Source organism: Pongo abelii, chromosome 6 (genome assembly GCF_028885655.2).
Source record: "Pongo abelii isolate AG06213 chromosome 6, NHGRI_mPonAbe1-v2.0_pri, whole genome shotgun sequence".
Lineage (NCBI taxonomy): Eukaryota > Metazoa > Chordata > Mammalia > Primates > Hominidae > Pongo > Pongo abelii.
Genome location: NC_071991.2, coordinates 126,715,940 through 126,743,607, shown reverse-complemented (window position 1 = coordinate 126,743,607; position 27,668 = coordinate 126,715,940). Strand labels below are relative to the sequence as shown.

General features: G+C 45.1%; 1 protein-coding gene across 5 annotated transcripts in view; it reads right to left on the bottom strand.

The window, feature by feature from the left end:
- The window catches only part of STRIP2 (striatin interacting protein 2), a 55,652-nt gene extending 31,769 nt beyond the window's left edge, over window positions 1–23,883 (bottom strand). For all 5 annotated transcript variants that reach the window (XR_008527246.1, XR_008527247.1, XM_024250399.2 and 2 more), the window contains exons 1-10: window positions 23,678–23,883; window positions 18,178–18,247; window positions 14,196–14,270; window positions 6,874–7,008; window positions 5,275–5,395; window positions 4,411–4,479; window positions 4,095–4,201; window positions 3,250–3,377; window positions 1,988–2,191; window positions 179–414 (exon numbers count right to left, since the gene is read on the bottom strand). Coding sequence is in view for 3 of the 5 variants with exons in the window: in XM_024250399.2 (XP_024106167.1) it covers window positions 179–414; window positions 1,988–2,191; window positions 3,250–3,377; window positions 4,095–4,201; window positions 4,411–4,479; window positions 5,275–5,395; window positions 6,874–7,008; window positions 14,196–14,270; window positions 18,178–18,247; window positions 23,678–23,806 (1,274 nt within the window). In the remaining 2 variants the exon portion in view is untranslated. The remainder of the gene's footprint in view (window positions 1–178; window positions 415–1,987; window positions 2,192–3,249; window positions 3,378–4,094; window positions 4,202–4,410; window positions 4,480–5,274; window positions 5,396–6,873; window positions 7,009–14,195; window positions 14,271–18,177; window positions 18,248–23,677) is intronic.
- Window positions 23,884–27,668: the final 3,785 nt, after the last annotated feature.

Below are 27,668 nucleotides of genomic sequence, written 5' to 3'. Positions count from 1 at the left end.
CTCCAATCAGAGGACTGGAGCAGTGGAGAAAGGCAGCAATCAACAGAAGGAATTTCAAACCCAGGAGTTCTGACTGCCAGACCAACTTAATGAGCCTTGAATACATAGACTATCCCATCTTGGGCCTTTGGAGACTGAAACCTCAAAGTATAGGGGTCCCTGATGCTATTAAACCTACCTGACCTTTGGGGCCCAGGGCAGGCCCTTGGGAAAAGCCACCCGCTCAGCAGACAGGGATGCCTGTGAGGGTGGAGGTGGCACCAGAGGGTCCTGCTCTAGCAGGTCTAGCTCTCCATCCAAGGTTCGTTCTCCATCACCAGCAGACTCCTCTTCCTCCTCTGTGGCTGGCTCCTCAGTCTTGAAGAGATCCCTTTCATTGTAGATGTCCAGGCTGTCCTGCTTAGTGAGGAGTTGCTGGAGGGGAAAGAAGGGAAGGTAGGTGTGCAGAGATCTCACTCTGGGCATCCTTGTCTGAGGCCACCCCATATCCACAGGCCTCCAGATTTCAGGGAACATGGAATCTGAACACAGCCCTTGTGAAAACATCCAATTCCCCACCTTAACCTACTGTCCCCACCCGGCCCAATAACAGGACAAGAAGTTCTCAGGTAACCCTGCCATTAGCCAGGGAACATAGCATAGATAATCCCAAAGTCACAATTACTTAGCTTTCAGAAAGCAGTGATGCCTTTTTTTTTGCCAGCACTTTCCTTCCTAATTATGCTCTGCTTAGGTGAACATTCAATTAGTTTGCCTTCTGTGAGCATACACCAGCTGGCTGACTGAGGAAGAGGAGGACAGAAGCTTGCTGCTAGGCAGAGGGAAGCAAGTTTGGAATTTTAAATCTTGTGACAAAGAAAAAAAGATTGGACAGAAATAGGCCAAAAAGTTAACAGTGACTGTCTCCGGTTGTTAAGATTGTGGGTGATTTTTCTTTTCTCCCTTCATCACATTTTTATATTTGTTTCAAATTTTCTACAATGAGTAAGCACTACTTTATAAAACAAAAATAAAGTTTAAAAATTGTATTGCAGATAATGGAGACTGGATTACTGAGCACTACTATCTAGCCCTGTTGATGAACTGAAGTGGGTCAGGCAGGGGAGTTTGTAAGAACATAGTCAGGTCTCAGTATAACTTGTCATTCTGAACTTTTCAGGACAGCAGACTATAGTCATGTGCTGCACAACGATGCTTCAGTCAACAATGGACTGCATATGTAATTGTGGACCCATAAGATTATAATACTGTATTTTTACTGTGCCTTTTCTAGGTTGAGATACACAAACACCATTGAGTTACAATTGCATATGGTATTCGGTATAGTAACCTGCTGTACAGGTTTGTAGTCTAGGAACAATAGGCTATATGCCTAGGTGTGCAGTAGGCTATACCATTTGGGTTTGTGTAAGTACACTCTATGATGTTTGCTCAGTGACAAAATTGCATAATGACACATATTTCAGATTGTATCCCTGTCGTTAAGTGTCACATGGTTATATACATAGACCCCTACCCAGTCATCTCTTAAATGTAAGCCTTTGGTTCCAGGGCCAGTTAAGAGTGTGGCTGGCTGATAGTAAACCTTCCTGGTGCTTCAAAATAGTAAAATGCCTTACCCCAGAAAAATGGATTTGCTTGGAGACCTGTTCCGGTACCCTGGGTCCCTATCCCCAGGATTATACCCTTAATTGTTGTTCAGAATGTAAGGAACTCCAGGCACTGAGGTCCAGGCCAATGATTCTGTAGCAAGACATGGCTATATGACATGATATCACAGTGTCACATCACAACAGCCCAGGGGGCTGTCAGGGCTGGGGGATAGAGGCCAAACTAGAGACCCTAAGATTTCAGGTTGGTCATAGGGCCAACCTGGGCAGGATGAGCCAGGTCATTTACTGCTTTTTCCTACCACACCCAGAGTAGCTTAGAATCTTGATTTTTGGCCAGTCAGTGTCACAATACCATTGTCTGCTTCAGTCCATACCCTTCGAGAGCCACGGCGGCCTCGCAGCTTGGAGGGTGGGGGTGCCAGCTGAGACTCTCCCAGGTCAAGAGTGTAAGAGGGTGGGGAGGCAGCACGCATGCTCTTCACCACCTGGATACTGTCTTCAGCCAGTGGAGGCAGGCCCAATTCTGCCCGCTTCTGTACTTTGAGAGTCTGCAGATGCTCAAATCCACCGAGGGTAAACTAAGGAAGAAACAGGAAAGGGGCAGAGAGAGGAAGGAAGGGAAGTAAGAGAGAGCCAAGGTCAGGGAAACATGGATGAAAAGAAACAGCCACAACCTCCAGTCCCTTCAGACCTTTTCCTTAATAAGGAGGTAGTAAAACAGAAAGAGGCAAATATGATTACCATCCCCAAGGCAACTGAGGAGCTCAGGGGTCAGGATAAGGCATTATTTACTGCCCCAGTATGGGAAATATCACAGAATTTAGGAAAGGAATTCCTGGGGGCCTCCTCAAAAAAAAAAAAAAAAAAGGAAACTATTGACCTTTTTAAGGAACACATCCAGGTGCTATAAACCTGCAGAGTCACTCAATTTCCTCTGCAGTCAAGAGGCAGTTCCCCCTATTAGGCCTGCCTTGTGAGATGGGAGCCAAAATGAAGGATCAGTTTGAATAACTAGTAACAAAAATGTAACCATATATTTATAAGAACTTCATTATTTTTTAAAAAGCAAATCCTGGCTAGGCACAGTGGCTCATGCCTGTAATCCCAACATTTTGGGAAGCCAAGGTGAAAGGATCGCTTGAGACCAGGAGTTCAAGACCAGCCCAGGCAACACAGGGAGGCCTGTCTGTAAAAAAAAATATTTTATTAAAAAAAAAAATACAAATCCTCTGTTTGTCTGAAGGGAGGGCAGGCACTCACCCCAACCTTTTATAGCTAGAGAAACTGGGGCACAGAGAGTTGCCCAAAGTTTCTCAGTATCAGCAAAGCCCAGATCTACCAACTTTCAACCAATGTTCTCTCCATCAAACAATGGCTTTAATAAGAGAAGTTACCACTGACATCCCCAATTTATGGAGTGGCATCTCCCATCCATCCAATAGAAACATGAAACCTATTCTAACATACAACATCTGATGTCTCTAGGACAGCCTTGTTGCCCCTCCATATTAGCAGTTGGCTAAGGGCTGCCCTATTCTGCTCCCTGGCTCCAGCCTCCTGGAATGAGACTAGAAGAAACTGAGGTGGCATAGGGCATTACTGATCTGATAATGTGGGAGTGGGGAGAATTACTCACCATGACCACCTTCCAGAGCAGGAGCAGGACCTTCTTTATGGGGAAGTGAGGAGCCAGGCCACTGCAGAACTTGGTAACCATGGAGAAGAGTAAAAGGGCAAAAGGCTCCTCATTATGCATGGAGAAGCCTAGGGGTGAGGAGAGAGGGGAGTGAGAAAGTGAGGATGAGGCAGCTAAAACCTTGTTCCTGTAACCCTGATTCTGGACACACACAGGAAGGCACTCACCTCCCCTGAAGAATTCCAGAGTACTTGGTCCTGAGAAGGAGGCTTAGCCCCCAGAAGGAAGCCCCTCAAGGGCAGGAAGGGACGCCATGGAATTAAAATGGCATAGGCCCCAGAGCTTAGGGTGATGCTTTGGGGTTGGATGCCAAACTAGAAGTAACAATAATGAAGACATTGCTTTCTGGCTAAAGGACTCAATGTCATTCACTTTCCCACATCAATAAATATATTTTTAAAATCCCATAGTCCTTCATATCCTATCCCTGTAAGATGACAACACCAACTTACATTTAAACAGAACTCAGTTTTCAAGGTGATTCAACTCATTTTTTTATGTGGGATTCGTGATGGAGTGGGAGAGGAATGGCTATCCCCACTTATAACCAAGGAAACCAAGGCATAGAGAAGTTACATGGCTGGTCTTAGCTCATAGATACAGGGGGGGCAATCAAGCCCAGCCCTTGTGCCTGCCATGCAGTATCTCTGTCCTAAAAGAAAGGATGTTAATTTTAAAAAAGAAAACCCAAGAAAAAACGACTGTCTGCCTCTCCTAGGCAGATACTCTGCTTCCCCTCTCCCATTAGCACCCCATCCACACCTTCCTCAAGTGCCATTTCTTACTTAATTCAGTGCGGAAGGTCTCCCGGGCTGTTCTCCACCCACAGGGGTCTGTCTCTCGCTCCAGGCGAATATTTTCCACCATTAGGTACATAACACTCAGCAGCACCCTGGGGTTACAGAAGAGTCACAAGAGGTTCCCAAGGCAATTCCCAGCCCATAGTCACAGACCTCAGGGATGGTCTCTGTGGGAGCCCAACCCAATGAGATTAGCTAGAGGGCAACTTCCTAATGGTCTGAGTAATCTGGGATTTGGGGAAAAGGTAACCCAGGTGCTAATCATCTGCCCTGTTCCAAGCCCATAGTTAGCCCCACTCACCTGAGCTCTGTGCTATCAGCTATGGAAACAGCTGGTTTCCGAAGGGCACTGCTACAGGCCTGGCTGTTGCTGCCAGGGGGAGGAGAAAAAGAACAGGAATGCATAAGCCCTCTTTTCTCTCTGTGCTCTTACTTATCACTCACACAAACATGAGTGCTTGCCATTCCCTGGCTAGGCAGCCACTAATGAAACTGGTCTAGGGTAAAGGAGCTGACAGAATTCCCTTGCCACCTCAGCAAACTCTCATCTATGGTGAAGACAAGGCAAGGGCAGGATCTGTGGTATCCACTCCTCTTGCATTCCCCACTATGCTTAGAACTGTGCTGGACATAAAACAGATGCTAAGAAACACCTGATGAATAATAAGCAGATTGCACCCCATCTCAAAGTCCTGGGTGATGGGCATGAGACAAAACAAGGGGTCACTGCAGTGGTAGCAGCAAATAAGGCCACCTCTAGAACTATAGCCCATGAGGGAAAGAACTGGGCACAACGACAGGAATTGATTTCCTGTCTTTCTTGGGTCTTGCACTCAAAATAGTTTCCCTCTTGAATTCCAGAGTTAGGCTGAGCTAAGAAAGTCCTTGAATAAAAAGAGAACCCACTCAGGATAGGCCCCTGAAGCCCAGAATTAAAGCTGTAAGTGAGGCAGAAGCTGCAGATGTATCCAACCTCAGGGAGGGAGAACAGAATATCAGAGAACATGGCTGGATGGAGGGGAACTGTCAATGAGCTTTGGGCTGAGGTGTGAGTAGACCCAGTTCCTCACAGGGGGTCTCTATAGTGAGGGAAGCAGCATAGAACATGAGGCCCCTTTAAGGAATGGGGGTTATGTAGGCCAGCCCTTCCCCTAAGGCTTCTCACTCAATTTCCATGTGGAGTAGCTCCAGGAAGGTGGAGAAGGTCCCCATCTGATACAGCAGGAAGCAGTTGTACCTGGACCAGTGTAGCACATCGACCTCTGAATCACATTCCCCAAAAGTACCTAAAGGACCAGAAAGTTGTTACAGGGGTTGAAGGGTGGCAGTACCCCAGTTCTTTCCACCCTGCCCCATGATCTTAAGATTTTTCCTGTAATACTCTGCCTAATAATTAGGCTGACATAGGTATGACAGGGGCCCCAAGAACTTCCTGGAATGAATCAGGGGACAGGAGAGGTAGTCTCCAGGGTTAGGTCCAATGTGCTCATCAATGGCCTGTCGTCTTAAGAGTGGGTTCTCCCAGAAGCAGATCCTGAGGTAAGTAAGGATTCCAGTGTAAGTAGCTTATTTGGGAATCATTCCCAGGAATCATCAGTAGAGACAGGGAAGAAAAGAAAGCCCAAAGAGTTCACTCAGGGGATAATTTGGAAACAGTATAAAACACACAACTCACAGTTATTCTATCCAAGAGGGGTGAGACAGTCAGGCTATCCATCTACTAACTCCTGTTAGTCATTGAATGAGGGTGCTAAACTAAAGGAGCACACTGATTCCTTACACTTCCTGGATGCCCTGTATGGGCTGCAGAGAAGGCCCTTGAGCAGAAGCTGAGCATGGTGGCACATGCCTATAATCCTAGCTACTTAGGAGGCTGGAGCAGGAGGATAGCTCGAGCCTATGAGTCCAAGACCAGCCGGGGAAACATAGTGAGACTTTGTTTTAAAAAACTTAAATAAATAAAGTCCTTGGGCAAACATATGAAGGTACTGGCAGTTGGAAGTTGGCCAGAGCACCAGATCCAAGAGATACAGGAGGGCACAGTCCTATTTGCTAGTCTTCTCTTCACCTAATGTCCACCCTTTCCCCTCTTCATTTATTATTTTTTTCTTTTACAATTTTTTTTTAGCTCCCAACTGGTTGGTTCTGTTAACACGCCTCATATTTATGATCGTAGGCTTATTTTCACTCCAGCTAGGCTATCTCATTTCCTTTTCCAACACCTGGCTAACAGGTTTCTTCTGAGCAGCTTTCCCCAATTACTCTATTTAGTTCTGATCATCTCCAAATTACTCACAGCATCCACTCCTGCAGTTACGTTGCCTGAACTTTCAGAATGCCAATGAGAAACAATGCAAGGGGCCCATGTGTATCTGTGACACTCTCCTATTTCTCCTCAGTTTTGGGGCCAGGCCACAGTTGATGTCTTGTCTCCATGATCAGCTGGTGGTACATATCAGCTCTGGCCACACCTCTTGCTAGTATTCACATATGATTATAGTACAGGGTAGGGAAAAGAAGAACCCTATAAAAAATTCTGACATACCTGGTAAGATAAAGGCAGATCCCAAGGGATCTAGAACAGCACTCAACACTATCTCATCTTCCTCATAAGCACAGGTTACTCCTAGCACATGACAAGATCTGTCCTTGAGAGGCAAGAAACCTTGCTATCCCAGCACAGCCTGCATCATCTCAGTCCTGATAATGCCCACTTTCCTCTCAAGCCTCCACCCCTCTAAAGCTAGCAAGGGTGGTCACTCACCTTGGGCCAGGTAGAGAACAGCCCGGGCCACCTTCAGCCGCCGTTCCCTACTGACCACCTCTAGCCGGTCCAAGAGTCCCATTATATAGGCCTTTTGGGCATCTTCTTCCAACTCCAGCCATTCCTTGCCCTGCACTGGGAATAAAAGGCCATATACATCCAGTGTCAGCTATTGCCACCCTTCCTGGAAAGGCTCCTCATAGCATATCCACCTCTGATCTCAACTCCCCTGCCAAAATTATTTTCTCCAAAAGCTTTCCTTATTTCACTGAGAAAGAATAAGGTATGGGAAAAGGACCCAAAATGTTCTGGCCTGAACCCAGTCTATAGCTTCACCTTCAACATCCCCTCTGTCCTCCACACACAGCCCATACTGTCCTGTCTCTCTGCCTTTCCTCAAGGAGTTCCTTCTGTCTCCCTACATATTCAATTCCTAGTCATCCTTACAGGCCCAATACAAAATGACCTCTTTCCCACTCTTCCATGCCCAATATAAAATGACCTTTCTCACTAATGCGCTGGCCAAATACTCTGCTTCCATAACACTTTTTAAACTTTTCTGACACAGCATTTTCCTCTTGGATGAGGGGTGCTAAACTAGAGGAGCACACTGATTCCCTACACTTCCTGGCTGCCCTGTATAGGCTGCAGAGAAGGCCCTTGGGCAGAAGCTGGGCATAGTGGCACATACCTATAATCCTAGCTACTTGGGAGGCTGGGGCAGGAGGATTGTTTGAGCCTCAGCTAGTTTTGTGATGTGCACATGATTCCTCTGCTCTCAAACTCTAACTTCTTTGTAAAAGCTGCTTCTCACTCCTGCCTCCAGTATCTGACACAGAATAGATACTCACCACACATTTGTTGAACTGAAAACTGAATTGCCACTGACCAAGTGAGGAAATGGATGAGAATGTCTGAGAATGTCACAGTGTGGGCACATGAAATTACTATTGAGAGTAGGGCAAAGTTGAAGATGGGATGAAACATTAAGGTCAAGGGTTCTATCAGGCAGCACAGCACCAGCTTCTCATGCTTCTACTCCATTGCTCTCCACTTGAGATACAGAGAACCCTGTATCCCCTAAGCAAGAAGGAAAGGCTACATGGTTATGGAGGGTGTGAAGGTTAATATATATATATTTCCTATTAGTTCCATCCCTCTAAGAGAACCCTGACTAATACAGATTTGGGTACCAGGAGTGATTCTAGAGGAATAGAATATTAAGGATGGAGTTCTTTCAGTGGTTTTGAGATTTCTGGAGTTGGCTGCTTAACATGATCAGATCCAAAAATGCTAAGAAATCTACTTCTAATAGTATAGAGAACACTGATAGTCCTTGGTGGAAACTGTTTAGAGAGTTATGCAAAATAAATGCATTTGACATTCCTGATTCACCACTCGTGAGAGGCAAGGAGTTTAGTGACTATACATAATACTTTTGACCATATGTGGAGAACCAAGGAACATAAGGAAGCTGGTTGGTTGCTCCTAAGTTCAGTGGACAAAGTGATGAAAGAAAATGATGAACTCAGGGATTCTGTCTCCCAGCTTCAGAAGCAGATACTGAGCCTCAAATCTGCTAAGATTGCCCTGAGTGAGAGTCTTATCTCCTGTAGAGAAAACAGCTGAAATTGTGGAAAAACAGACACAAGCTTTTGTCATGCGAATGGCTGAACTGCAATGAAAGATGCATTTACAGCCCTGTTAGATGTCTACTGTTAAAGTGAGGGCATTTATTGGAAAAGAATGGGACCCTGAAACTTGGAATGGGGACATGTGGGAGGACCCTGGTGAAGCTGGGCACACTGAGTTTGTAAACTCTGATGAACCTTTTTTGCCAGGAGGAACAGCTTCCCCATCCCCAGTAGTGGCAATATCTCCTCCCTGACCCATGCTGCCATCAGCCTTTCCACCTTTGTCTGAGGAGCTAAACCCTGCACTGCCTGAAGCAACAGTGATGGCAGTTGCCCTGAAACAGTTGCCAGGCAAGATAATGTTGCTTCTCCTCAGAAGCTACCCCCAACACCTTTGTTTGGTTCTAGACCTATAACTAGATGAAAGTCCTGGCAGGCCCCTAGAGGTGAGGTTGAGAGTGTGACCCATGAGGAGGTGTGCTACACTCGAAAAGAACTATTTGAGTCCTCTAATTTATATAAACAGCAATCTGGAGAACAGGCATGGGAATGGATATTAAGGGTATGGGATAATGGAGGAAGGAACACAGAGTTGGATCAGGCTGAATTTATTGATTTAGGCCCACTAAGTAGGGTTTAATGTTGCAGCTTGGGTTGTTAAAAAAGGTTCTAATAGCTTATTTGGTCAGCTGAATTATGGATTAAAAGATGGCCCACTGTGAGTGAGCTGGAAATGCCTGATCTCCCTTGGTTTAATGTAGAGGAAGGGATCCAAAGGCTTAGGGAGATTGGGATGGTGGAGTGGATTAGTCACTTTAGATCTACTCATCCCAGCTGGGAGGATCCAGAAGATACACCCTTGACCAATGCCTTACAAAATAGATTTGTGAAGGCAGCAGCTGCATCTTTGAAGAGTCCTGTAATTGCTTTTCTCCTTATGCCAGATCTAATGGTGGGAACCACAGTCACTCAACTACAAAATTTAAATACAATGGGAATAATTGGATCCCGAGGTGGCAGGGGCCAAGTGGAAGCACTCGACCATCAAAGGCAAGGTGGGCGTAGCTACCATAATGGATGGCAGAGGCAAAGGAGCAATCAGAATAGTCTGACTCATGTAGAGCTGTGGCATTGGCTAATTAATCACAGTGTTTCTAGAAGTGAAACTGATAGGAAGCCTACTGCATTCCTACTTTATGCAAGCAGAAAACTTGTAGGTCGAATGGACAAAAGACTAATTTGAATTATAAAAACAGAGTATCATGGCCTCTCAATCAATTTCCAGACTTGAGCCAGTTAATAGACCCAGAACCCCTTGAATGAAGGGGAGGCTGGTTTCCCTTGAGGAAGGACCCCCCTACATTACTGACAGTTTATGCAGTGAATTTTTCTCCCATCCTTCCCCAAGAAGACCTCTGGCCTTTTGCCAGGCTAACTGTGCACTGGGGAAAGGGAAATGATCAGACATTTTGGGGACTACTGGACACTGGCTCTGAGCTGATGTTGATTCCAGGGGACCCAAAATATCATTGTGGTCCTCCAGTTAAAGTAGGGGCTTATGGAGGTCAGGTAACTAATGGAGTTTTAGCTGAAGCCTGACTTACAGTGGGCCCCGAGACTCATCCTGTGGTCATTTCCCCAGTGCCAGAATGCATAATTGGCATAGACATACTTAGTAGCTGGCAGAACCCCCACATTGGCTCCCTGACTGGTAGGGTGAGCGTTACTACGGTGGGAAAGGACAAATGGAAGCCATTAGAGCTGCCTCTACCTAGAAAAATAGTAAGTCAAAAACAATATCACATCCCTGGAGGGATTGTGGAGATCAGTGCCATCATCAAGGACTTGAAAGACAAAGGAGTGGTGATTCCCACCACATCCCTGTTCAACTCTCGCATTTGGCCTGTGCAGAAGACAGAGGAATCTTGGAGAATGACAGTGGATTATCGTAAGCTTAACCAAGTGGTGACTCGAATTGCAGCTGCTGTACCAGATGTGGTTTCATTGCTCGAGCAAATTAACACATCTCCTGGTACCTGGTACATGGTCATTGACTTGGCAAGTGCCTTTTTCTCCATTCCTGTCCATAAGGCCCACCAGAAGCAATTTGCCTCCAGCTGGCAGGGACAGCAATATACCTTTACTGTCCTACCCCAGAGGTATATCTATTCTCTGGCTTTGAGTCATAATCTTATTCAGAGAGACCTTGATCGCTTTTTGCTTCCACAAGATATCACATTGGTCCATTACATTGATGACATTATGCTGATTGGATCCAGTGAGCAAGAAGTAGCAAACACACTGGACTTATTGGTGAGACATTTGTGTGCCAGAGGATGGGAAATAAATCTGATTAAAATTCAGGGAACTTCTACCTCAGTAAAATTCCTAGGGGTCCAGTGCTGTGGGACCTGTTGAGATATTCCTTCTTAGGTGAAAGATAAGTTGCTTCATTTGGCCCCTCCTACAACCAAGAAGCACAATGCCTAGTGGGTCTATTTGGATTTTGGAGGCAACACATTCTTCATTTGGGTGTGTTATTCCTGCCCATTTATCTGGCCCCCACCCAGTTTTTAGTGGGGTCCAGAACAGGAGAAGGCTCTGCAACAGGCCCAGGCTGTTGTACAAGCTGCTCTGCCACTTGGGCCATATGATCCAGCAGATCCAATGGTGCTTGAGGTGTCAGTGGCAGATGGGGATGCTGTTTGGAGCCTTTGGCAGGCTCCCATAGGTGAATCACAGTGGAGGCCTCTAGGATTTTGGAGCAAGGCCCTGCCATCTTCTGCAGATAACTGCTTTATGTTTGAGAGACAGCTCTTGGCCTGTTACTGGTCTTTGGTGGAAACTGAACGTTTGACTATGGGTCATCAAGTCACCATGCGACCTCAACTGCCTTTCATGAACTGAGTGCTTTCTGACCCATCAAGCCATAAAGTGGGTCGTGCACAGCAGCATTCCATCATCAAATGGAAGTGGTATATACGTGATCAGGCTCAAGCAGGTCCTGAAGGCACAAGTAAGTTACATGAGGAAGTGGCTCAAATGCCCATGGTCTCCAGTCCTGCCACTCTGCCTTCTTTCCCCCAGCCTGCACTGATGGCCTCATGGGGAGCTCCCTATAAGTTGACAGAGGAAGAAAAGATTAGGGCCTGGTTTACAGATGGTTCTGCAAGATATGCAGGCACCACCTGAAAGTGGATGGCTGCAGCACTACAGCTCCTTTCTAGGACATCCCTGAAGGACAGCAGTGAAGGGAAATCTTCCCAGTGGGCAGAACTTTGAGCAGTGCACCTAGCTGTGTACTTTGCATGGAAGGAGAAATGGTAAGATGTGCGATTATATACTGATTCATGGGCTATAGCCAATGATTTGGCTGGATGGTCAGGGACTTGGAAGAAGCATGATTGGAAAATTGGTGACAAAAAAAATTGGGGAAAGAAGTATGTGGATGGACCTCTCTGAGTGGTCAAAAACTGTGAAGATATTTGTACTCCATGTGAGTGCTCACCAGTGGGTGACCAAAGCAGAAAAGGAGTTTAATAATCAAGTGGATAGGATGACCCGTTCTGTGGACACCAATCAGCCTCTTTCCCCAGCACCTCTGTCATTGTCCAATGGGCCCATGAGCAAAGTGGCCACTGTGGCAGGGATGGAAGTTATGCATGGGCTCAGTAACATGGACTTCCACTCACCAAGGCTGACCTGGCTACGGCCACTGCTAAGTGCCCAATTTGCTAGCAGCAGAGACCAACACTGAGCCCTAGATAAGGCACCATTCCTCAGGGTAATCAGCCAGCTACCTGGTGGCAAGTTGATTGTATTGGACCTCTTCTGTCATGGAAAGGGCAGAGGTTTGTCCTCACTAGAATAGACACTTACTCCAGATAAGAGTTTGCCTATCCTGCAACTAATGCTTCTGCCAAGAATACCATCCATGGACTCATGGAATGCCTCATCCACCGTCATGGTATTCCACAAAGCATTGCCTCTGACCAAGGCACTCACTTCACGGCTAAAGAAGTGTGGCAGTCGGCTCCTGCTCATGGTCTTACCATGTTCCCCATCATCCTGAAGCAGCTGGATTGATAGAATGGTGAAATGGCCCTTTGAAGTCACAATTACAATGCCAACTAGGTGACAATACTTTGCAGGGCTGGGGCAAAGTTCTCCAGAAGGCCGTGTATGCTCTGAATCAGCATCCAACATATGGTACCGCTTTTCCCATAGTCAGGATTCACTGGTCCAGGAATCAAGGGGTGGAAGTGGCACCACTCACCATCACCCCTAGTGATCTAGTAGCAAAATTTTTGCTTCCTGTTTCCGTGACATTACGTTCTGCTGGCCTAGAGGTTTTAGCTCCAGAGGGAGGAAACTGCCACCAGGAGACACAACAATGATTCCATTAAACTGGAAGTTAAGATTGCCACCTGGACACTTTAGGGTCCTCCTACCTTTAAGTCAACAGGCTAAGAAGGGAGTTACAGTGTTGGCTGGGGTGACTGACCCAGACTATCAAGATGAAATCAGTCTACTACTCCACAACGGAGGTAAGGAAGAGTATGCATGGAATACAGGAGATCCATTAGGGCGTCTCTTAATATTACTATGCCCTGTGATTAAGGTCGATGGGAAACTACAACACCCCAATCCAGGCAGGACTACAAATGACCCAGACCCCTCAAGAATGAAGGTTTGGGTTACTCCACCAGGAAAAAAACCATGACCTGCCAAGCTGCTTGCTGAATGCAAAGGGAATACAGAATGGGTAGTAGAAGAAGGTAGTCATCAATACCAGCTACGACCACGTGACCAGCTGCAGAAATGAGGACTGTAATTGTCATGAGTATTTCCTTCTTCTTTTGTTAAAAACATGTTTGTGCATGTATACACTTGTACTAATATCTTCATTTTATTTCCTTTCTCCTTTATCATGTGACATAAGATTTATTGACTTCATATCAGCATTTAAGTATTGTTAACTTTATATAATAGTATTTGGGTTGGGGATTGGTGAGTTTCCAGTTGTATGAAGGATAGTTGTATTATGTTAGGCATAATTATGCCCTTATTATTGTCTTTATTTGAAGATTATGTATGATCTCAGGAGATGTGTATGAGTTCGAGCTGACAAGGGGTGGACTTGCGATGGTTAATACTGTGAGTCAACTTGATTGGATTGAAGGATACAAAGTATTGATCCTGGGTATGTCTGTGAGGGTGTTGCCAGAAGAGATTAACATTTGAGTTGGCCAGCTGGGGAAGGCAGATCCACCCTTAATCTGGTAGGCACAATCTAATCAGCTGCCAGCAAATATAAAACAGGCAGAAAAACATGAAAAGGAGAGATGGGCCTAGCCTTCCAGCCTACATCTTTCTCCTGTGCTGGATAGTTCCTGCCCTTGAACATCGGACTCCAAGTTCTTCAGTTTGGGGACTCAGACTAGCTCTCCTTGCTCCTCAGATTGCAGACAGCCTATCATGGGACCTTGTGATTGTGTAAGTTAATACTTAATAAACTCTCCTTTATATATATCTATCTATTTATCATATTAGTTCTATCCCTCTAAAAGAACCCTAACTAATACAGAGGGGATGAAGGATCGCACTTTGTTTTAGTCTTTTACTAGATCAGGCTGGTATATCATAGAAGGAAAAAGCAGGTCTCTATGAGTAAAGATCTGGAATTACCTTGAGTCTTGAAATCTTCTTCAAAGCACCTCCTGTTATTGGTGAATTCCAGGTTCTCAGTGTAACTATACAATTCTGTGGCAGGAAAGACAGAACAGTCACATTCGGGAGATCCTTAAAGAAGGGGCCCAAAGTAGAGAGGGTGGCATGAAAGAGCTGAAGCTTCCAACACATTCCTGTGTCCAATTCAATCCAAAGCCAGCTTCCTCCTTTTCAGAGCAGTTAAAAATAGCCACTTGTGTCCCTGGGAGATTAAACCATCAAACCTGTCCTCTTCCTGCCAGCTGGCTGCTGCAGCAGAGAAGGCAGCCGTCAACATTTGGTGAGGGCCAGGAGGAGGACTGGAGCACAGAGAGCTTAATCTCATCACTCCTGTTTCTCAGGGCTGCAACTCCTGCTTTGTTAACCCAACCAGGAACTATCCTATCTCTAAGAGAAGAGGAGGGCAACACAACTCCTGAAACTTAGAGGAAAGATCCTTGTGCTGGATGAGGAAACCACGGCAAGGGCTGAAAAGTAAGTGCTAGATGGCTCTTCAGGGTTGGAGCCAGTTCATTCTCTCCCTGCTAAGTTTCCTCAAAGGGTATAGAAGTTTAGATTCCTGCCCACAGCCACTAAGCAGAGGCTGCAAAAAAAACTCTAGAGAACAGCTATGGTTGTCAAAGGGCTGCTGTGCCCAGGAAAATCTAACTTTGCTAACAGCAGCCTCTCAATACAAAATGCAGAAAGCTTATGAGAAATAAAAATGCCGGCCACGTGTGATGGCTCAGACCTATAGGATTATAATTCCAGCCCTTTGGGAGGCTGAGGCAGGAGGATTGCCTGAGGCCAGGAGTTTGAGACTAGCCTGGGCAACATAGCATGACCCTATCTCTACAAAAAATTTAAACATCAGCCAGGTGTAGCGGCACATGACTGTAGTCCTAGGTACTTAGGAGGCTGAGGTGGAGGATCATTTGAGCTTAGGAGTTTGAGGCTTTAGTGAGCTATGATTATGTCACTGCATTCCAGCCTGGGGTAACAGAATGAGATTCTGTCTCTTAAAAAAAAAAAAAAAAAGAAAGAAAGAAAGAAAGAAGAAAAGAAATAAAAATGCCCTTTCCTACTCTCTCTGTCTCTCTCCAGAACATTGTATATGTACCCTCATCTTACAGAAGATGAAGAACTGAAATACAGAAGTCAACAGATGATAGAACAGATTTCCTTTAAATCTCTGCTCCCTGAGACCCTTCCTGGAAATTTAACTAGGTCACAGGTAATTCACAAAGCAAGAGAAATTCACTTATGTTCCAGCCAGCTGTCTAATGGTTGAGAAACACCTTGTCTGGGAGTCAGGGCTTTTGAGTCTTCAGTTCCAGAATCCAAGAGTGACCAGAAGCAAATCCCATCACTGAATCTTAAATTCTTCAGTCATTAGTGGAGAGGTGAATATATATATTTTTAAGAGTAAAGCACTACAAATCAAATCAGAAAAGTGGGCAAGGCTCTTAGGTACTGAACTTTAGTTTTGGTCTTTTTATTTTTAAATTTTAGATTATGAATTTTTATATACAGGTAAGTACAGAATAGTACATTTAAGACACCTGTGTATTATCTTCTACCCAGGTCAAACAAATGTTAGCATTTATTATATTTGCTTCAGACTGCTCCCCAGTCTATCTTATTCCCTTCTCCAGAGGCAATCACTATAATGAAATTGGTGTGTATCATTCACATGCCTATTTTTCTACTTTTGCTATATGCATATATGCTTGTAAACACATGATATTGTTCTGTTTAAAAACTTTTTTTATCCAAGCGGTATCCTATTGTATAAATTCCTTTGTTACTGAGCCTTTCTCCCAATTTTGTCTTTAGCATTTATTATTATTTTTTTTTTTTGAGATGGAGTCTCACTCTGTCACCCAGGCTAGAGTGCAGTGGCGTGATCTTGGCTCACTGCAACCTCTGCCTCCCGGGTTCAGGCAATTCTCCTGTCTCAGCCTCCCGAGTAGCTGGGACTACAGGTGCATGCCACAATGCCCAGCTAATTTTTGTATTTTTAGTAGAGACGAGGTTTCACCATATTGGTCAGGCTGGTCTCGAACTCCTGACAGGTGATCCACCCGCTTAGGCCTCCCGAAGTGCTGGGATTACAGACGTGAGCTACCGCGCCTGGCCAAGCATTTATTGATATTGAAACATGTTGAGGCCAGGTGTGGTGGCTCACACCTGTAGTCCTAGCACTTTGGAAGGCCAAGGCAGGAGGATCACTTGAGCCCAGGAGTTCAGGACCAGCCTGGGCAACATGGTGAGACTTTGTTTCTACAAAAGATAAACAGAATTAGCTGGACATGATGGCACAAAATTAGCTGGGCATGGTAGGGCATGCCTATGGTCCTAGCTACTTGAGAGGCTGGGGTGGGAGGATCACTTGAGCCCAGGAGCTCAAGGCTGTAGTGAGCTGAGATTGTGCCACTCCAGCGTAAGCAACAGAGCCAGACCCTTTCTGAAAAATAAAAAAATAAAAAATAAATATATTGATATAGATCAATTATTATTTTAATGGCTATTCAATAGCCTACTGCACTAATATGCTATAGTTTATCCATTTCCCTACTGATGGGCATTGTAGGTTGTTTCCAACTTTTTACACTGATAAACAAGGCTGCAATAAACATCTTTGTACATTTTCTTGTGCCCAAGTGTAATTTTCTTTAGAGTGGATATCTAGGAGTAGACTTGTTGGGTCACAATATGTGCACATCTTCAACTTTGTAAGATATAAGCAAAATGCTTTTCAATTTTATACTCTGCTCCCCCATGTCTAGCAGTGCATAAAAGTACTAATTTCTCTGCACCCTCACCAACCCCAGGCTTTTAAGTTTTGCACTCTGATGATTGTGAAATAATATTTTATTATTTTAGTTTGCTTTTCCCCATTTACTAATAAAGTTCAATATCTTCTCATATATTTATTGACCATTTGGCTTTTTCTTCTATAAATTCCCATTTATATTCTTTGCCCATTTCTCTGTTGGGCTGCTCATCTCTCTCCTCTCTTTAATATATATATATATTTATATCATATTCCTATTATGAATTCTAATCCTTTGTTGGTTATTAAACTTAGCTCTCTATTTCTCTGTCACTCATCACAAAATTTATTCTCTGTGCTCATGCACAAGAACTTCTTTAAAATTGTTTGTCTCTTTTCTCTGAAAAAGCATGCCTCAAAATATCACTTCCATGTGACAGAATATTTAAATTTCACACATCTCCACCCAAAGCTCGTTTATTAATAACTGGCATTGGTAGCACATGTAACATGGAAGCCCTTAATGTGAGGAGATCACATTTACCCTAAGCTAAAAAATCCAGACAGAGACAAGCAGGCCAGCACTGAAAGAAGAATGGAATCACTTAACCCCAGCTCATAAACATCCAAGCAGAACTCTACTATGATGGATGCAGGTGACATGTCCAGCCTTGCTCAACTGGCCAGTTGACTATAGTTTTTCCTCAGACTTTGCTGAGATTTTAATAGGGGCAGTTGCGAGAGGAAGAAGGAAAAGATGGAGGTAGAGGAGACAAAGGAAAAAGAGATGGCATGGGATAGAAAGAGGGCGGCAGAAAGGAGGAGGCAGGCAAAGATATGGGTGACAGGAAGAGAAAAAGAGAAGGAATATGGAGAAGATGGAGAGAAAACTGATTTGAGAGTGCACCAAATCAGTTATTTTCAAAGAGAATAAAGAAAAGTGAGCAGGAAAGAGTGATAGAATGACAGAATGAAGAATACCACAGCCAAGGAGAATCACAGAAGGAAATGTGAAGACAAACAAAGAGATATTTACCAGTCGGGTGGAGAGAAAAAGGAATGTGGAGAACAGCCTTTGTTCAACAGCCACTTGGTGAGAACAGACAAGCTTCCAGGGAGATCACAGGCCCCTTCCCTCTCCTCCTGGCCATTCTTCCACTAGCTACTGACCCATCTACCTCATACCTGACAACTCTGCTGCATGCCCATCTGCATCTCCATACTCAAACTCCAGAGTGGGACAGTCCACAGAGCCCTGTAACAGAGAAATTTTGTTGGTAACTGGGATAACTTGGAAAAAGGGGTTGCCAAGGGAAGATTGTACCCTTATTTATCTTCTTCCCCTCATGGAGGCCAAGGTTAGATCAGGGAGACAGTTAGGAGAGTCCTATTTGGGTCTTTCATCTCAGAGGTACCCTACGCCAAGCCAAAACTTGAGTTTCAGTGTGGGGAGGGGCTGAGGATTCCTATACAAAATCGGAAAGTCTGAATAAAGGGCCAGGATCTCAAACATATATGAAAGCTATAGTCTGTGTCCATATCTAATCTACATGAACACAGACCAGAGGAGCATCTAGCTGATTTATATAAAATTGAGACAGAAACAAAGAGAACTGGATTCTAGCTTCAGTTCTGTCATCAACCCACTGTATGATATAGATCAAGTCTCATGCTGTGGATCATAGTTCCTTATTTTTATAGAGGTTCTTTAGCTCTAATATTCCACAACTTTAGGATTGTCAAATGATGCAACATCTCCACTCCAAGTTGTAGTAAAGATTACATTTCCCATGATGTTGTATGTATAAATTTATAATCCTATTAAATATGTTTTAATATAATCCCATCTTCTAACTTATTTAAACTTTTTTAAACTTATTTAAACATTTTGGGGTATTTCTTTCCTGTATATGTTAATATATATGAATTTTTAAAATTTTCAATCTCAGCTCTGTCACATACTATTTGATCTTGGACAAGTTAACCTCTCTGTGCCTCAGTGTGACATAAAGAATATACTGTTCTTTGCCCCTGGTTCCTGGTACAGAGCTCCTGAAACTCTTAGAAGTTCCTGAGTGATAGGAGTGTCAGTTATTCATAATGAGTCACTGTCAGCTTTACCAGAATTTATGCTCATGAGGTGACTTATGTTAGGAAAGACCAAGCACATGATTAGAGGGTTGAACTTTCAGCACCATCCCCACATCCAGGGAGGGAAGGGGTACTAGAGATTAAGGTCAGTCATGTGGCCAATAGTTTAATTATGCCTAGGTAATGAAAGACCATAGGAAAACCCCGAAATTACTAGGTTCAGGCAGCTTTTGGGTTGGGGAACAAACAGATGTGCTAGGAGAGTGCTGCCCAGGGAAGATAAGGAAGCTCTGCACCACCCCAAACCCATACTTCGTCCTTTGCATCTCTTCCATTTAGCTGTTTCTGAGTCGTATCCTTTATAATAAAATTATGATTCTAAGTACATGCTTTCCTGAATCCTGTGAGTTATTCTAGCAAATTATGGAACCTGAAAGGAAGATCATGATAACCGCTTAATTTGTAGTTGGCCAGGCTGAAGTGTAGATAGCTTGGGGATCCCACCTATGGCTGGTGTCTAAAGTAGGGCCTTGTAGGACTGAGCCCTTAACTTGGGGGTCTGTGCTAATTCTAGGTAGTTAGTATTAGAATTGAATTGAATTGTAGGACATCCAGTTGGTGTCAGCAAATTGTTGGAAAATGACCTGCTCAGTTTTCCCATCTGTAAAATGAGGATAATAACAGGACTTACTTCACAGGGTTATTTTAAGGACTAAATGAGTTAATACAGGAAAGGCACACGGCCCAGCACTTGGTAGCACTATGTGAGTGGTCACTCTATGATTTTAATATTATATTATAAAGGCATTCTTCTCATCTTATTATGACTATTAGTTTAAATGGTTGTATAAATGGATGTACATTTATTGGTTTACTTAACTAGGTCCTTATTATTTAAATTGTTTTTAATTTTCCTTTATTATATGCAACAAACTGTAATAGACTTATACTTTTTTCTATATTTAGGATATTTCCTAAGCATAGATTTTTATAAAGAAAATTAATGAATCAAATCTTATGAATATTTTAAAGTCTCTTTGTATATAAGTTGCTCCCGCAAAACATTATGCCAATTTATACTGTCAACAAGGCAAATTGGCCAGGTGCAGCGGCTCACGCCTGTAATCCCAGCACTTTGGGAGGCCGAGGCGGGCGGATCACGAGGTCAGGAGATCGAGACCATCCTGGCTAACACGGTGAAACCCCGTCTCCACTAAAAATACAAAAAATTAGCCAACCATGGTGGCGGGTGCCTGTAGTCCCAGCTACTCGGGAGGCTGAGACAGGAGAATGGCGTGAACCCGGGAGGCGGAGCTTGCAGTGAGCAGAGATTGGGCCACTGCACTCCAGCCTGGGCAACAGAGCGAGACTCCGTCTCAAAAACAAAAACAAAAAAACAAACAAAAAAAAACAAGGCGAATCATGTTTTAATCCACTGTAGCAAAGATTTCCAAACTTTTGGATTACAGGGAACAGTAGGGAAAAAGAAAAAGGTGGAGAGTGGCAAATGACATAGGGTTGTTGCTGTTTTATTCTGATAGGTAAGGACTTTAAAAACTTTAAAAAATTCAAAAAAAATGAAAGACAGAATCTCAGAATAAAGAACAGCCATTAAAAACTGTTTTTCAAACTTTTTGGAAAAATGATACCTTTTACATTATGTCCCAGCACACACACACACAAAAACTGGAACAAAAGTTTAACAAAATATTTACCTTTACTGCATGTGATGCAGTGATATTTTCTATTATTTTCTTTCTTTTCTTTTTTTCTTTAAGACAGGGTCTTCCTCTCATCCAGGCTGGAGTGCAGTGGCATGATCACAGCTCACTGTGGCCTCAACCTCCTAGACTTAAGTGATTCAGCCTCCTGAGCAGCTGGGACAACAGGCGCGCACCATCATGCCTGGCTAAATTTTTTTTATTTATTTGTAGAGATGGGGTCTGCCTACATTTCCCAGGCTGGTCTCGAATTCCTGAGCTGAAGCTATCCACCTGCCTCAGTCTCCCAAAGTGCTGGGATAATAGGCATGAGCCATCACGCTAGCTTTATTTCTTAAAATAAAAATTTTAGCCTCAATTAACATGTTGCCCCCTACAGCAGTTTGAAAAACACTGTTTTAAACTGTACACATTCTTAAATTTAATATATTGAACTAAATTTTTAGAAAAACTCACTTCGATGACCTGAATTTTCCTCATTTTACCACAGACCAGTTAAAACTTTGTCAAGGAGTTTGAGATCAAAAAACCAGATCTAGCTAAAAGAGGTCTGAGGTGAATCCTTTTGTTAGGTTAAGACTCTTCTTATTAAGCAAACAATTACTCTTTAGCTTCCTTTTTAGGTTGGGATGTTCACACACTAAGCCAGTGAGAGAAGGTAGGTCAACAGTGCTTCCATAAACAGTGATACACGATGAGGCTCTCTTGACTTGTGCCACAGTAATTCTCTTCTAGTGATTTTCTAAAAGCCCTAGAGAGGAAAAAAATCCCACCTCCTCTAAGGACTGCCTTCCACAGGAAAGCAAAAAGAGGGAGAGAAGAAAAGCAGATCTGGCAACTGGGTACTGTGGTGATAGGGGATGTACTAGCAGGTAAAAGGAGTCCTGTTGCAGCAGAAGGTAGAGGAAAGCTAATCTTTCCAGCCAGGCTTTTGGCAGGCAATGAGCCCAGATAGAGATGATCGCAGCAGTTGTTCATTTTCAGGCATGAAGAGTGCAGCTGCAGACAATCAGCAGGTAAACCGCAGTGCAGGTGGAAAGCTTTCGAGTCTCTGGACACTGCAAAGTACTGGCAAAAGCAAAGGACTGTACTCTCAGAGCCTTTGCCCGAAGAAGATTTGACAGGTGGGGAACAGATTGCAACTTTAGAAGGGAGACCCAGGCAGAGACTTTTATTCCCCCCATAGAACATATCATTCTGAAATTATTTTATTTATTTACTCACAATTTGTCTCCCCATGGGCAAAGACCCTATCTTGTTCACTGATATATCCCTGGCACCTAAAACAGTGGCTGGCAGAAAGTCTTCGATAAATAATTGTTGACTTAATGAAAGCCTCATCTCCCCAAAAAAACATTTGAGCAAGAACAACGTCTCTGTGGGGGAAGGAGGTACAGGGTGCCCTAAAAGACCAGACTCATCTTGACGTAGAGAGGCAGATGATGTGGCAGATATCATCTAGCAAGACAAGAGGGCTGAGCTCTCTGCCTCTGTAAGGTGGTGACTTTGGGCCAGTCTTTTCATCTCCACTTCTATCTTTAAAAAAAATGAATGGATTCCTCCTACTCTACCTACATCAAAATGGAAAGCATACATGAAATCACTTTGGAAACTGAAATGCTATTCAAATGGTAAGGCAAGGTCTGGAATGCCAAAGACCTGGCTTCTAGTACCAGCTCTGCCACTTGATGATGATGATGATAGTAATATACTAAGAGTTACTATGTACTGACTAATTACATGCATTGTGCCTGCACTGTGCCAAACATTTTATAGTCAATTATCTCATTTTGACTTTATCACAACCTTCTGAGGTAGGCAGTGTTAATCTCATCTTACAGATGAAGAAACTGCAGCTCAGAGAGGTTCCATAACGTGCCGAAAATCACACAGGTAGTAAATGGTAGGGCTGGGATTCAAAACCTGGTCTGACTACTCCAAAGCCTGGTGTTCTTGACCACCAACTATGCCAGATGTCTGATCTTGGGCAAGTCACTCCTCTTTCTTTTAGGTCTGTAAAATGAAAGGGCTATACCAGATGATATCTGCAGACCCTGCCACATCTGACATTTTGTAGTCTATTCTGATCCCCGCTCAGATCCAACTGATGGAAACTGCCTCAATGAGGGGATAGGGAAGTGATAATAATTTAACGCTTTCATCTTCCTAGATAGGGTTTCTTTTTTCAGGAGAGGAGAAAGAGATGGAAATATTCATACTCCTATCTGTATCCTGCGACTGCTCCTTCCAGATAGCCACTCCGGGACTGCCCCTGCCTGAATCCCGTCTCGCTCAGCCCTCACAGGCAGGGGCCTGATGTCCGCGGAAGGTGCTCCCTAAACGGCCTAAGACTTAAGAGGGGAAGGGGACGGGCAGGGAACGGGCAGAAGTCCCTCGGCCGGCCCAGGGGCCCGCCGCAGGCAGCCTGGGAGGGGGAGTGCGGTTGCCCCACTCGCCAATCCTGCTTTCCTGCAGCTGAGCTCCAGCCTCCCACCCCTCAAGCCAGTCACTTAACCTCTCCGCTCCTGTTCCCCCCTCTATAAACTGGGATCGGAATTTCTGCTTCAGGGGGCTGCAGCGATTAAGTGAGATAAATATTTGGAAAGTATCTGGTCCGCTCAATACCGCGCTCATCTTCGCGCAGCGAGGGAAAGCCAGAGGGCTAGAAAGCCTCCAACCCGCGGCAGGAGACGTGCGGACACTGGTCGGAGCCAAAGAGCCCAGAGTCCAGCCGCTAGGACCCCGCAGGCGCCCACTGCGCGGGGCTGATCCAGCGCGCCAAGGGCTCCGGTGCCGAGGCCGAATCACCTCAGCCGCCGCTTCCCGCCGGCGGGCGTCTCCGGGCCCCAACCGAAGCTTTCCGGGCTCCTCACCTCTGACTCCCGCCGCTGGCTTCGGAACGCTTCGCGGCCCTTGGGCGCCGCCTGCTTCCCTTTGCCGCCGCCGTTGCCATTGCCATTTGCGGGCGGGCCACCGGTCCCAGGCGCGGCGGGGTCCTCCATGCTGCTGGTCAGCGGCTCCCCTCAGGGTTCAGCTAGCTTTGCTGGAGGCGACCCCACCGCCGCGCGCCGGGAGCCAGGCCCCGCCCCCTCCACCGCTATTGGTTGCGGCACCTCGCCGCAACCCCGCCCCGCGAGGCGATTGGCTGCTCGACCGGCAGGAGCGGGACTCGAGGAGGTGGGGGCTTACTGAAGAGATTTTGGGGGGATCTTTTTAGTCCTGCGGCATTGCTGGCAGACGGAGACTCCTAGGTTAGCTACAGGCTCCACACCTCGCGAAAGCTGGGCCTTGAGCTCAGGCGGGTTATCTCTGTGCTCCTCACTCGGTGTCTCTCAGCACTCACCCCCGTCCCTGTAGCGACCTTTTCCGGAGCTCTAGTCTCCGCCTACTGCTCCACTGCAGTCTCCGTTTCCCTGTTACCACCGACCCGGCCCCCATATCCCGGCTCCTGCACACGTCCCATATCCCGCTTAGTCGCAGGGGAGGGATGGCACCGCCAGGCGGCCAGGGACATCGCCCGAAACCAGGGACTCGCTGTCTCTGGAAGCTGAGAATTCTCAGCGGTTTTCTGAAGAGAACGCATCTCGCCCGGAGCTAGGGCTTGGCTGGGAGACTGGGGGTCTAAGGGTTGGATGGGGGCGTTTTTCCGTCGCTGAAATTGGTGGTGCCCTCGAGGGCTGCTCCTGTCATCTGCCCTTCTCTGCTGTAGGGGGCCTCTTCCTCATGGTGTGTAAATGTTGAGGGTAGAGCAAGCCCCCACCCTCACCTGCTCGCCAGTCCTTTCTTTCCTTCCTCTCTTTTCTAAGATGCTTCCTAAGGGCTCATTGTTACTGGGGGCAAAAGAGGCTGTTTGATCTGCCCTCTCCTGAATTTAAAAAGCAGCTTGTAGTAAATATTTAGACAGTCTGTCTTGGTAATTGAAGCCCCAAAGACGTAGGCTCAGGGGAACAGGTGGGACCAAATCGCTCTCCCCAGCCTGGTTGCTTTAGGAAGGGTCTGGGGAATTATTGAACTGAGCTTAGTGCCAGGCACTGCAGTAGGCGCTTTCCAGATATCACATCATACCTCTCCCCAGCAGGGTATTTTTACGAATCCAATGGTACTGATGAGGAAACCGGCACTTGCAGATTCCTCCCTGCGGTTTCCAAGGTATCTTATTCTATCTTGTCTCAGGGTCTTGCCTATGCTGTTCTCTGGAGGAGACTGTCTTCTGTTCTCCTGGTTGATTCCTTTTCTCTCATAAAGATTCTAGTTAGTTATCACCTCCTCCTCCTCCACAAAGCTTTCCTTTTAGCCCTCAACTCATTCAGGTTGTGTTGGTGTCAAACCAGTTCTGCCTAGATCCAAAATCCTAACATTTTCCACGATATACCCAAAGCAAAGGGCCTAGAGGAATTACTCCACCTTCCCATACCTTAGGGACAACCCTGTCCCTTTCTTACCATCTCTCTCTCACTTTTCCCTTTGCCAGTTCATAGGCGACAGAACAAGGCAAGTTTGAGAGCACTCTTTGGAGCTTTTTGGGTTTTCTCACCCTAGTCCCCAGTATCTCCTTACTGTACCTTCCCATCTTCCCTTTCCTCTTCCAGTCCCACTCCTCTCCCCACCCACATATAGGATCCTAGCGTGTAAGACCAAATTTAGCTCATTTTTGTATGCCCCTAATTTATGTACGTTTAATGCAGCATTTCACAGTCTCTGTACTATTGACAATTGGGGCTGAATATTTATTGTAGGGGGCTGTCCTGTGCATCGCAGGATGCTTAGCAGAATACCTGGCCTCTCTTCACTAGATGCCAGTAGTATCCTCCCGCTAGTGCGACAACCAAAAATGTCTCGGGGCAGTGGAGGGGTTGGGGGGGGTGTGGGGGGGGGGGTGGCGTTTACAGAACTGAATTGATGTGAATTTCCAAGAAAGTCCCTGGCTCAAGGCCTGAACTACTTGACTTTGGATTTTTTTCGGGGTATAATTTGTTAAACTCTTAAAAATTTACACCCTGCTTTAAAATTCACAACCCACGCCTTGCCCATCAGTGCTTCAGTGTGGTAAACCTGCCACAGCACAGCCCATTGGGATTTCTTAATAAAAAGAATTCATTATTCTGTCTCTCTTCTTCCCAGTACTTCTCCTCCTGAAGCAGTCAGAGCCCTAAGGTTAACAGGCCCAGAACTTCATATTCTTTTGTGAGCCTAATCAATCAGCAGGATCCCAACAGTGGTAGCAGACAGGAGTGGCCAGTTTTGACGCTTTATTCCTTTTCCTGCCTATTCCTAGGGGAAAGGGCAGACTGATCTGGGGAGTAGGATAGAGGACAGCTTGCAAGTCCCCTCTGGTATCTATCTAAAGCCACTTGCTAAGCCTAGAGCTCCATCTGGCTTTAATTTCAGAGAAGGAATGTGTAAAACTGGTGCTATGAAGATTGCGTAGAGTCAACACGAGGAGAGACCTCAATCCATGATCTTTTCCACATCTCAGTGGAATAGAAGACCTTTACTAAGATCAGACACCTGTGTGCTCATTATAGACCCAGATGTTCAAAATTTCTAAATAAGGAGGAAGATATCTGGAAACAACTGGAAGATGTAACAAGAAACCACAGAGTAAGTGAAAACTTTGAAACTATAGGCCATGGAATTGGCACACATTCAATTTATTTTAGCTTATTTGTCAACAAAGGCATGATAGTTATCAATACCATTCACCACAGAGGCACCCATACCTGGGAGCTAGTCAAAGCTGGTCAAGTCTCTCCATCTTGCAGAGATGGCTCCAATGCTGTTATATTTGACATTATTAAAAAACCTACATTACCAACTTCCCTTGTCCCAAAACTCAGGCTGCCAGCAGAGGGTTGGAGGTATAAATAGGTATAGTTACAAGAATCACATATACCCTTTTCCCCATATAAGCACTCCACTTTAATCCACAGAGGTCAGATACTTGACTAAATGGATAGCACCTGGCACTGAGACAGCTTAATAAGACGCAGGAAATTTTAAAGTACCTGCTTTTTGTGGCTATCAGACAGTTAGGATAATTTAGTAAAAAAAGGATAGAACACCCTCCTCTCTCCATAAAGGGCACGTGTGGGTGTAATGATGCAACAGAGGTTGTAGGGCTCTAGATTGAGACAAGGAATGATGTGTATGCAGTCAGCAGTGCGTGCCAGGCTCTGTAAATAAGCAGCACTTTTTATGTATCAGTTCATTAAATCCTTATCCTAGGAGATAAGCAGTATCCATTTCACGGGCAAGAAAATCGAGGCTGTGAGTGGTTATGTAATTTGACTAAGTTACATAACTTGTAAATGGCAGAGCTGGGATTCAAATCCAAGCTAGCCTGCTTTAAAGTTCAAGTTCTTTTCCACAATACTCTGAGGTGGAGAAACTTGTGCAGCAGTGGACAGCTTGGGCTTACCCTATGATTCTGAAATGAAGACCCAGGCACCCAAGGTTCCATCCTTCACAAATGAGGAGTCAAGCCCTACTGCAGGGGAGCAAACCTTTGAGCTGACTCACCGGCTTCATTGCTAGCTGCTGCATTCACTAACTTTGAGGATTACCGACTGCCCAGACTATTCTAGCCCTGTGTCCCTTAATCTAAATAATCAGAAGCCAAAGTGGCAGAAGATTCTGCTTTGAAAAGAAAACATCTTGCATATAGGATGCAGAACTAGTTTAGGTAGTCAACTAAAGAAGGTGGCTATCAGAAAGCTACTCAAAGATGGTTACCCTACTGGCAGTTGAGAAATAATAGGCAATTGGATTCATCCTTTGGTTAAATCAGGCAACTTGATTTAGAGACAAATCTCTGCCTGATGCACTTCTTTCTTCCCTTTGGCTGGATATAATCAGGTCCTAGTT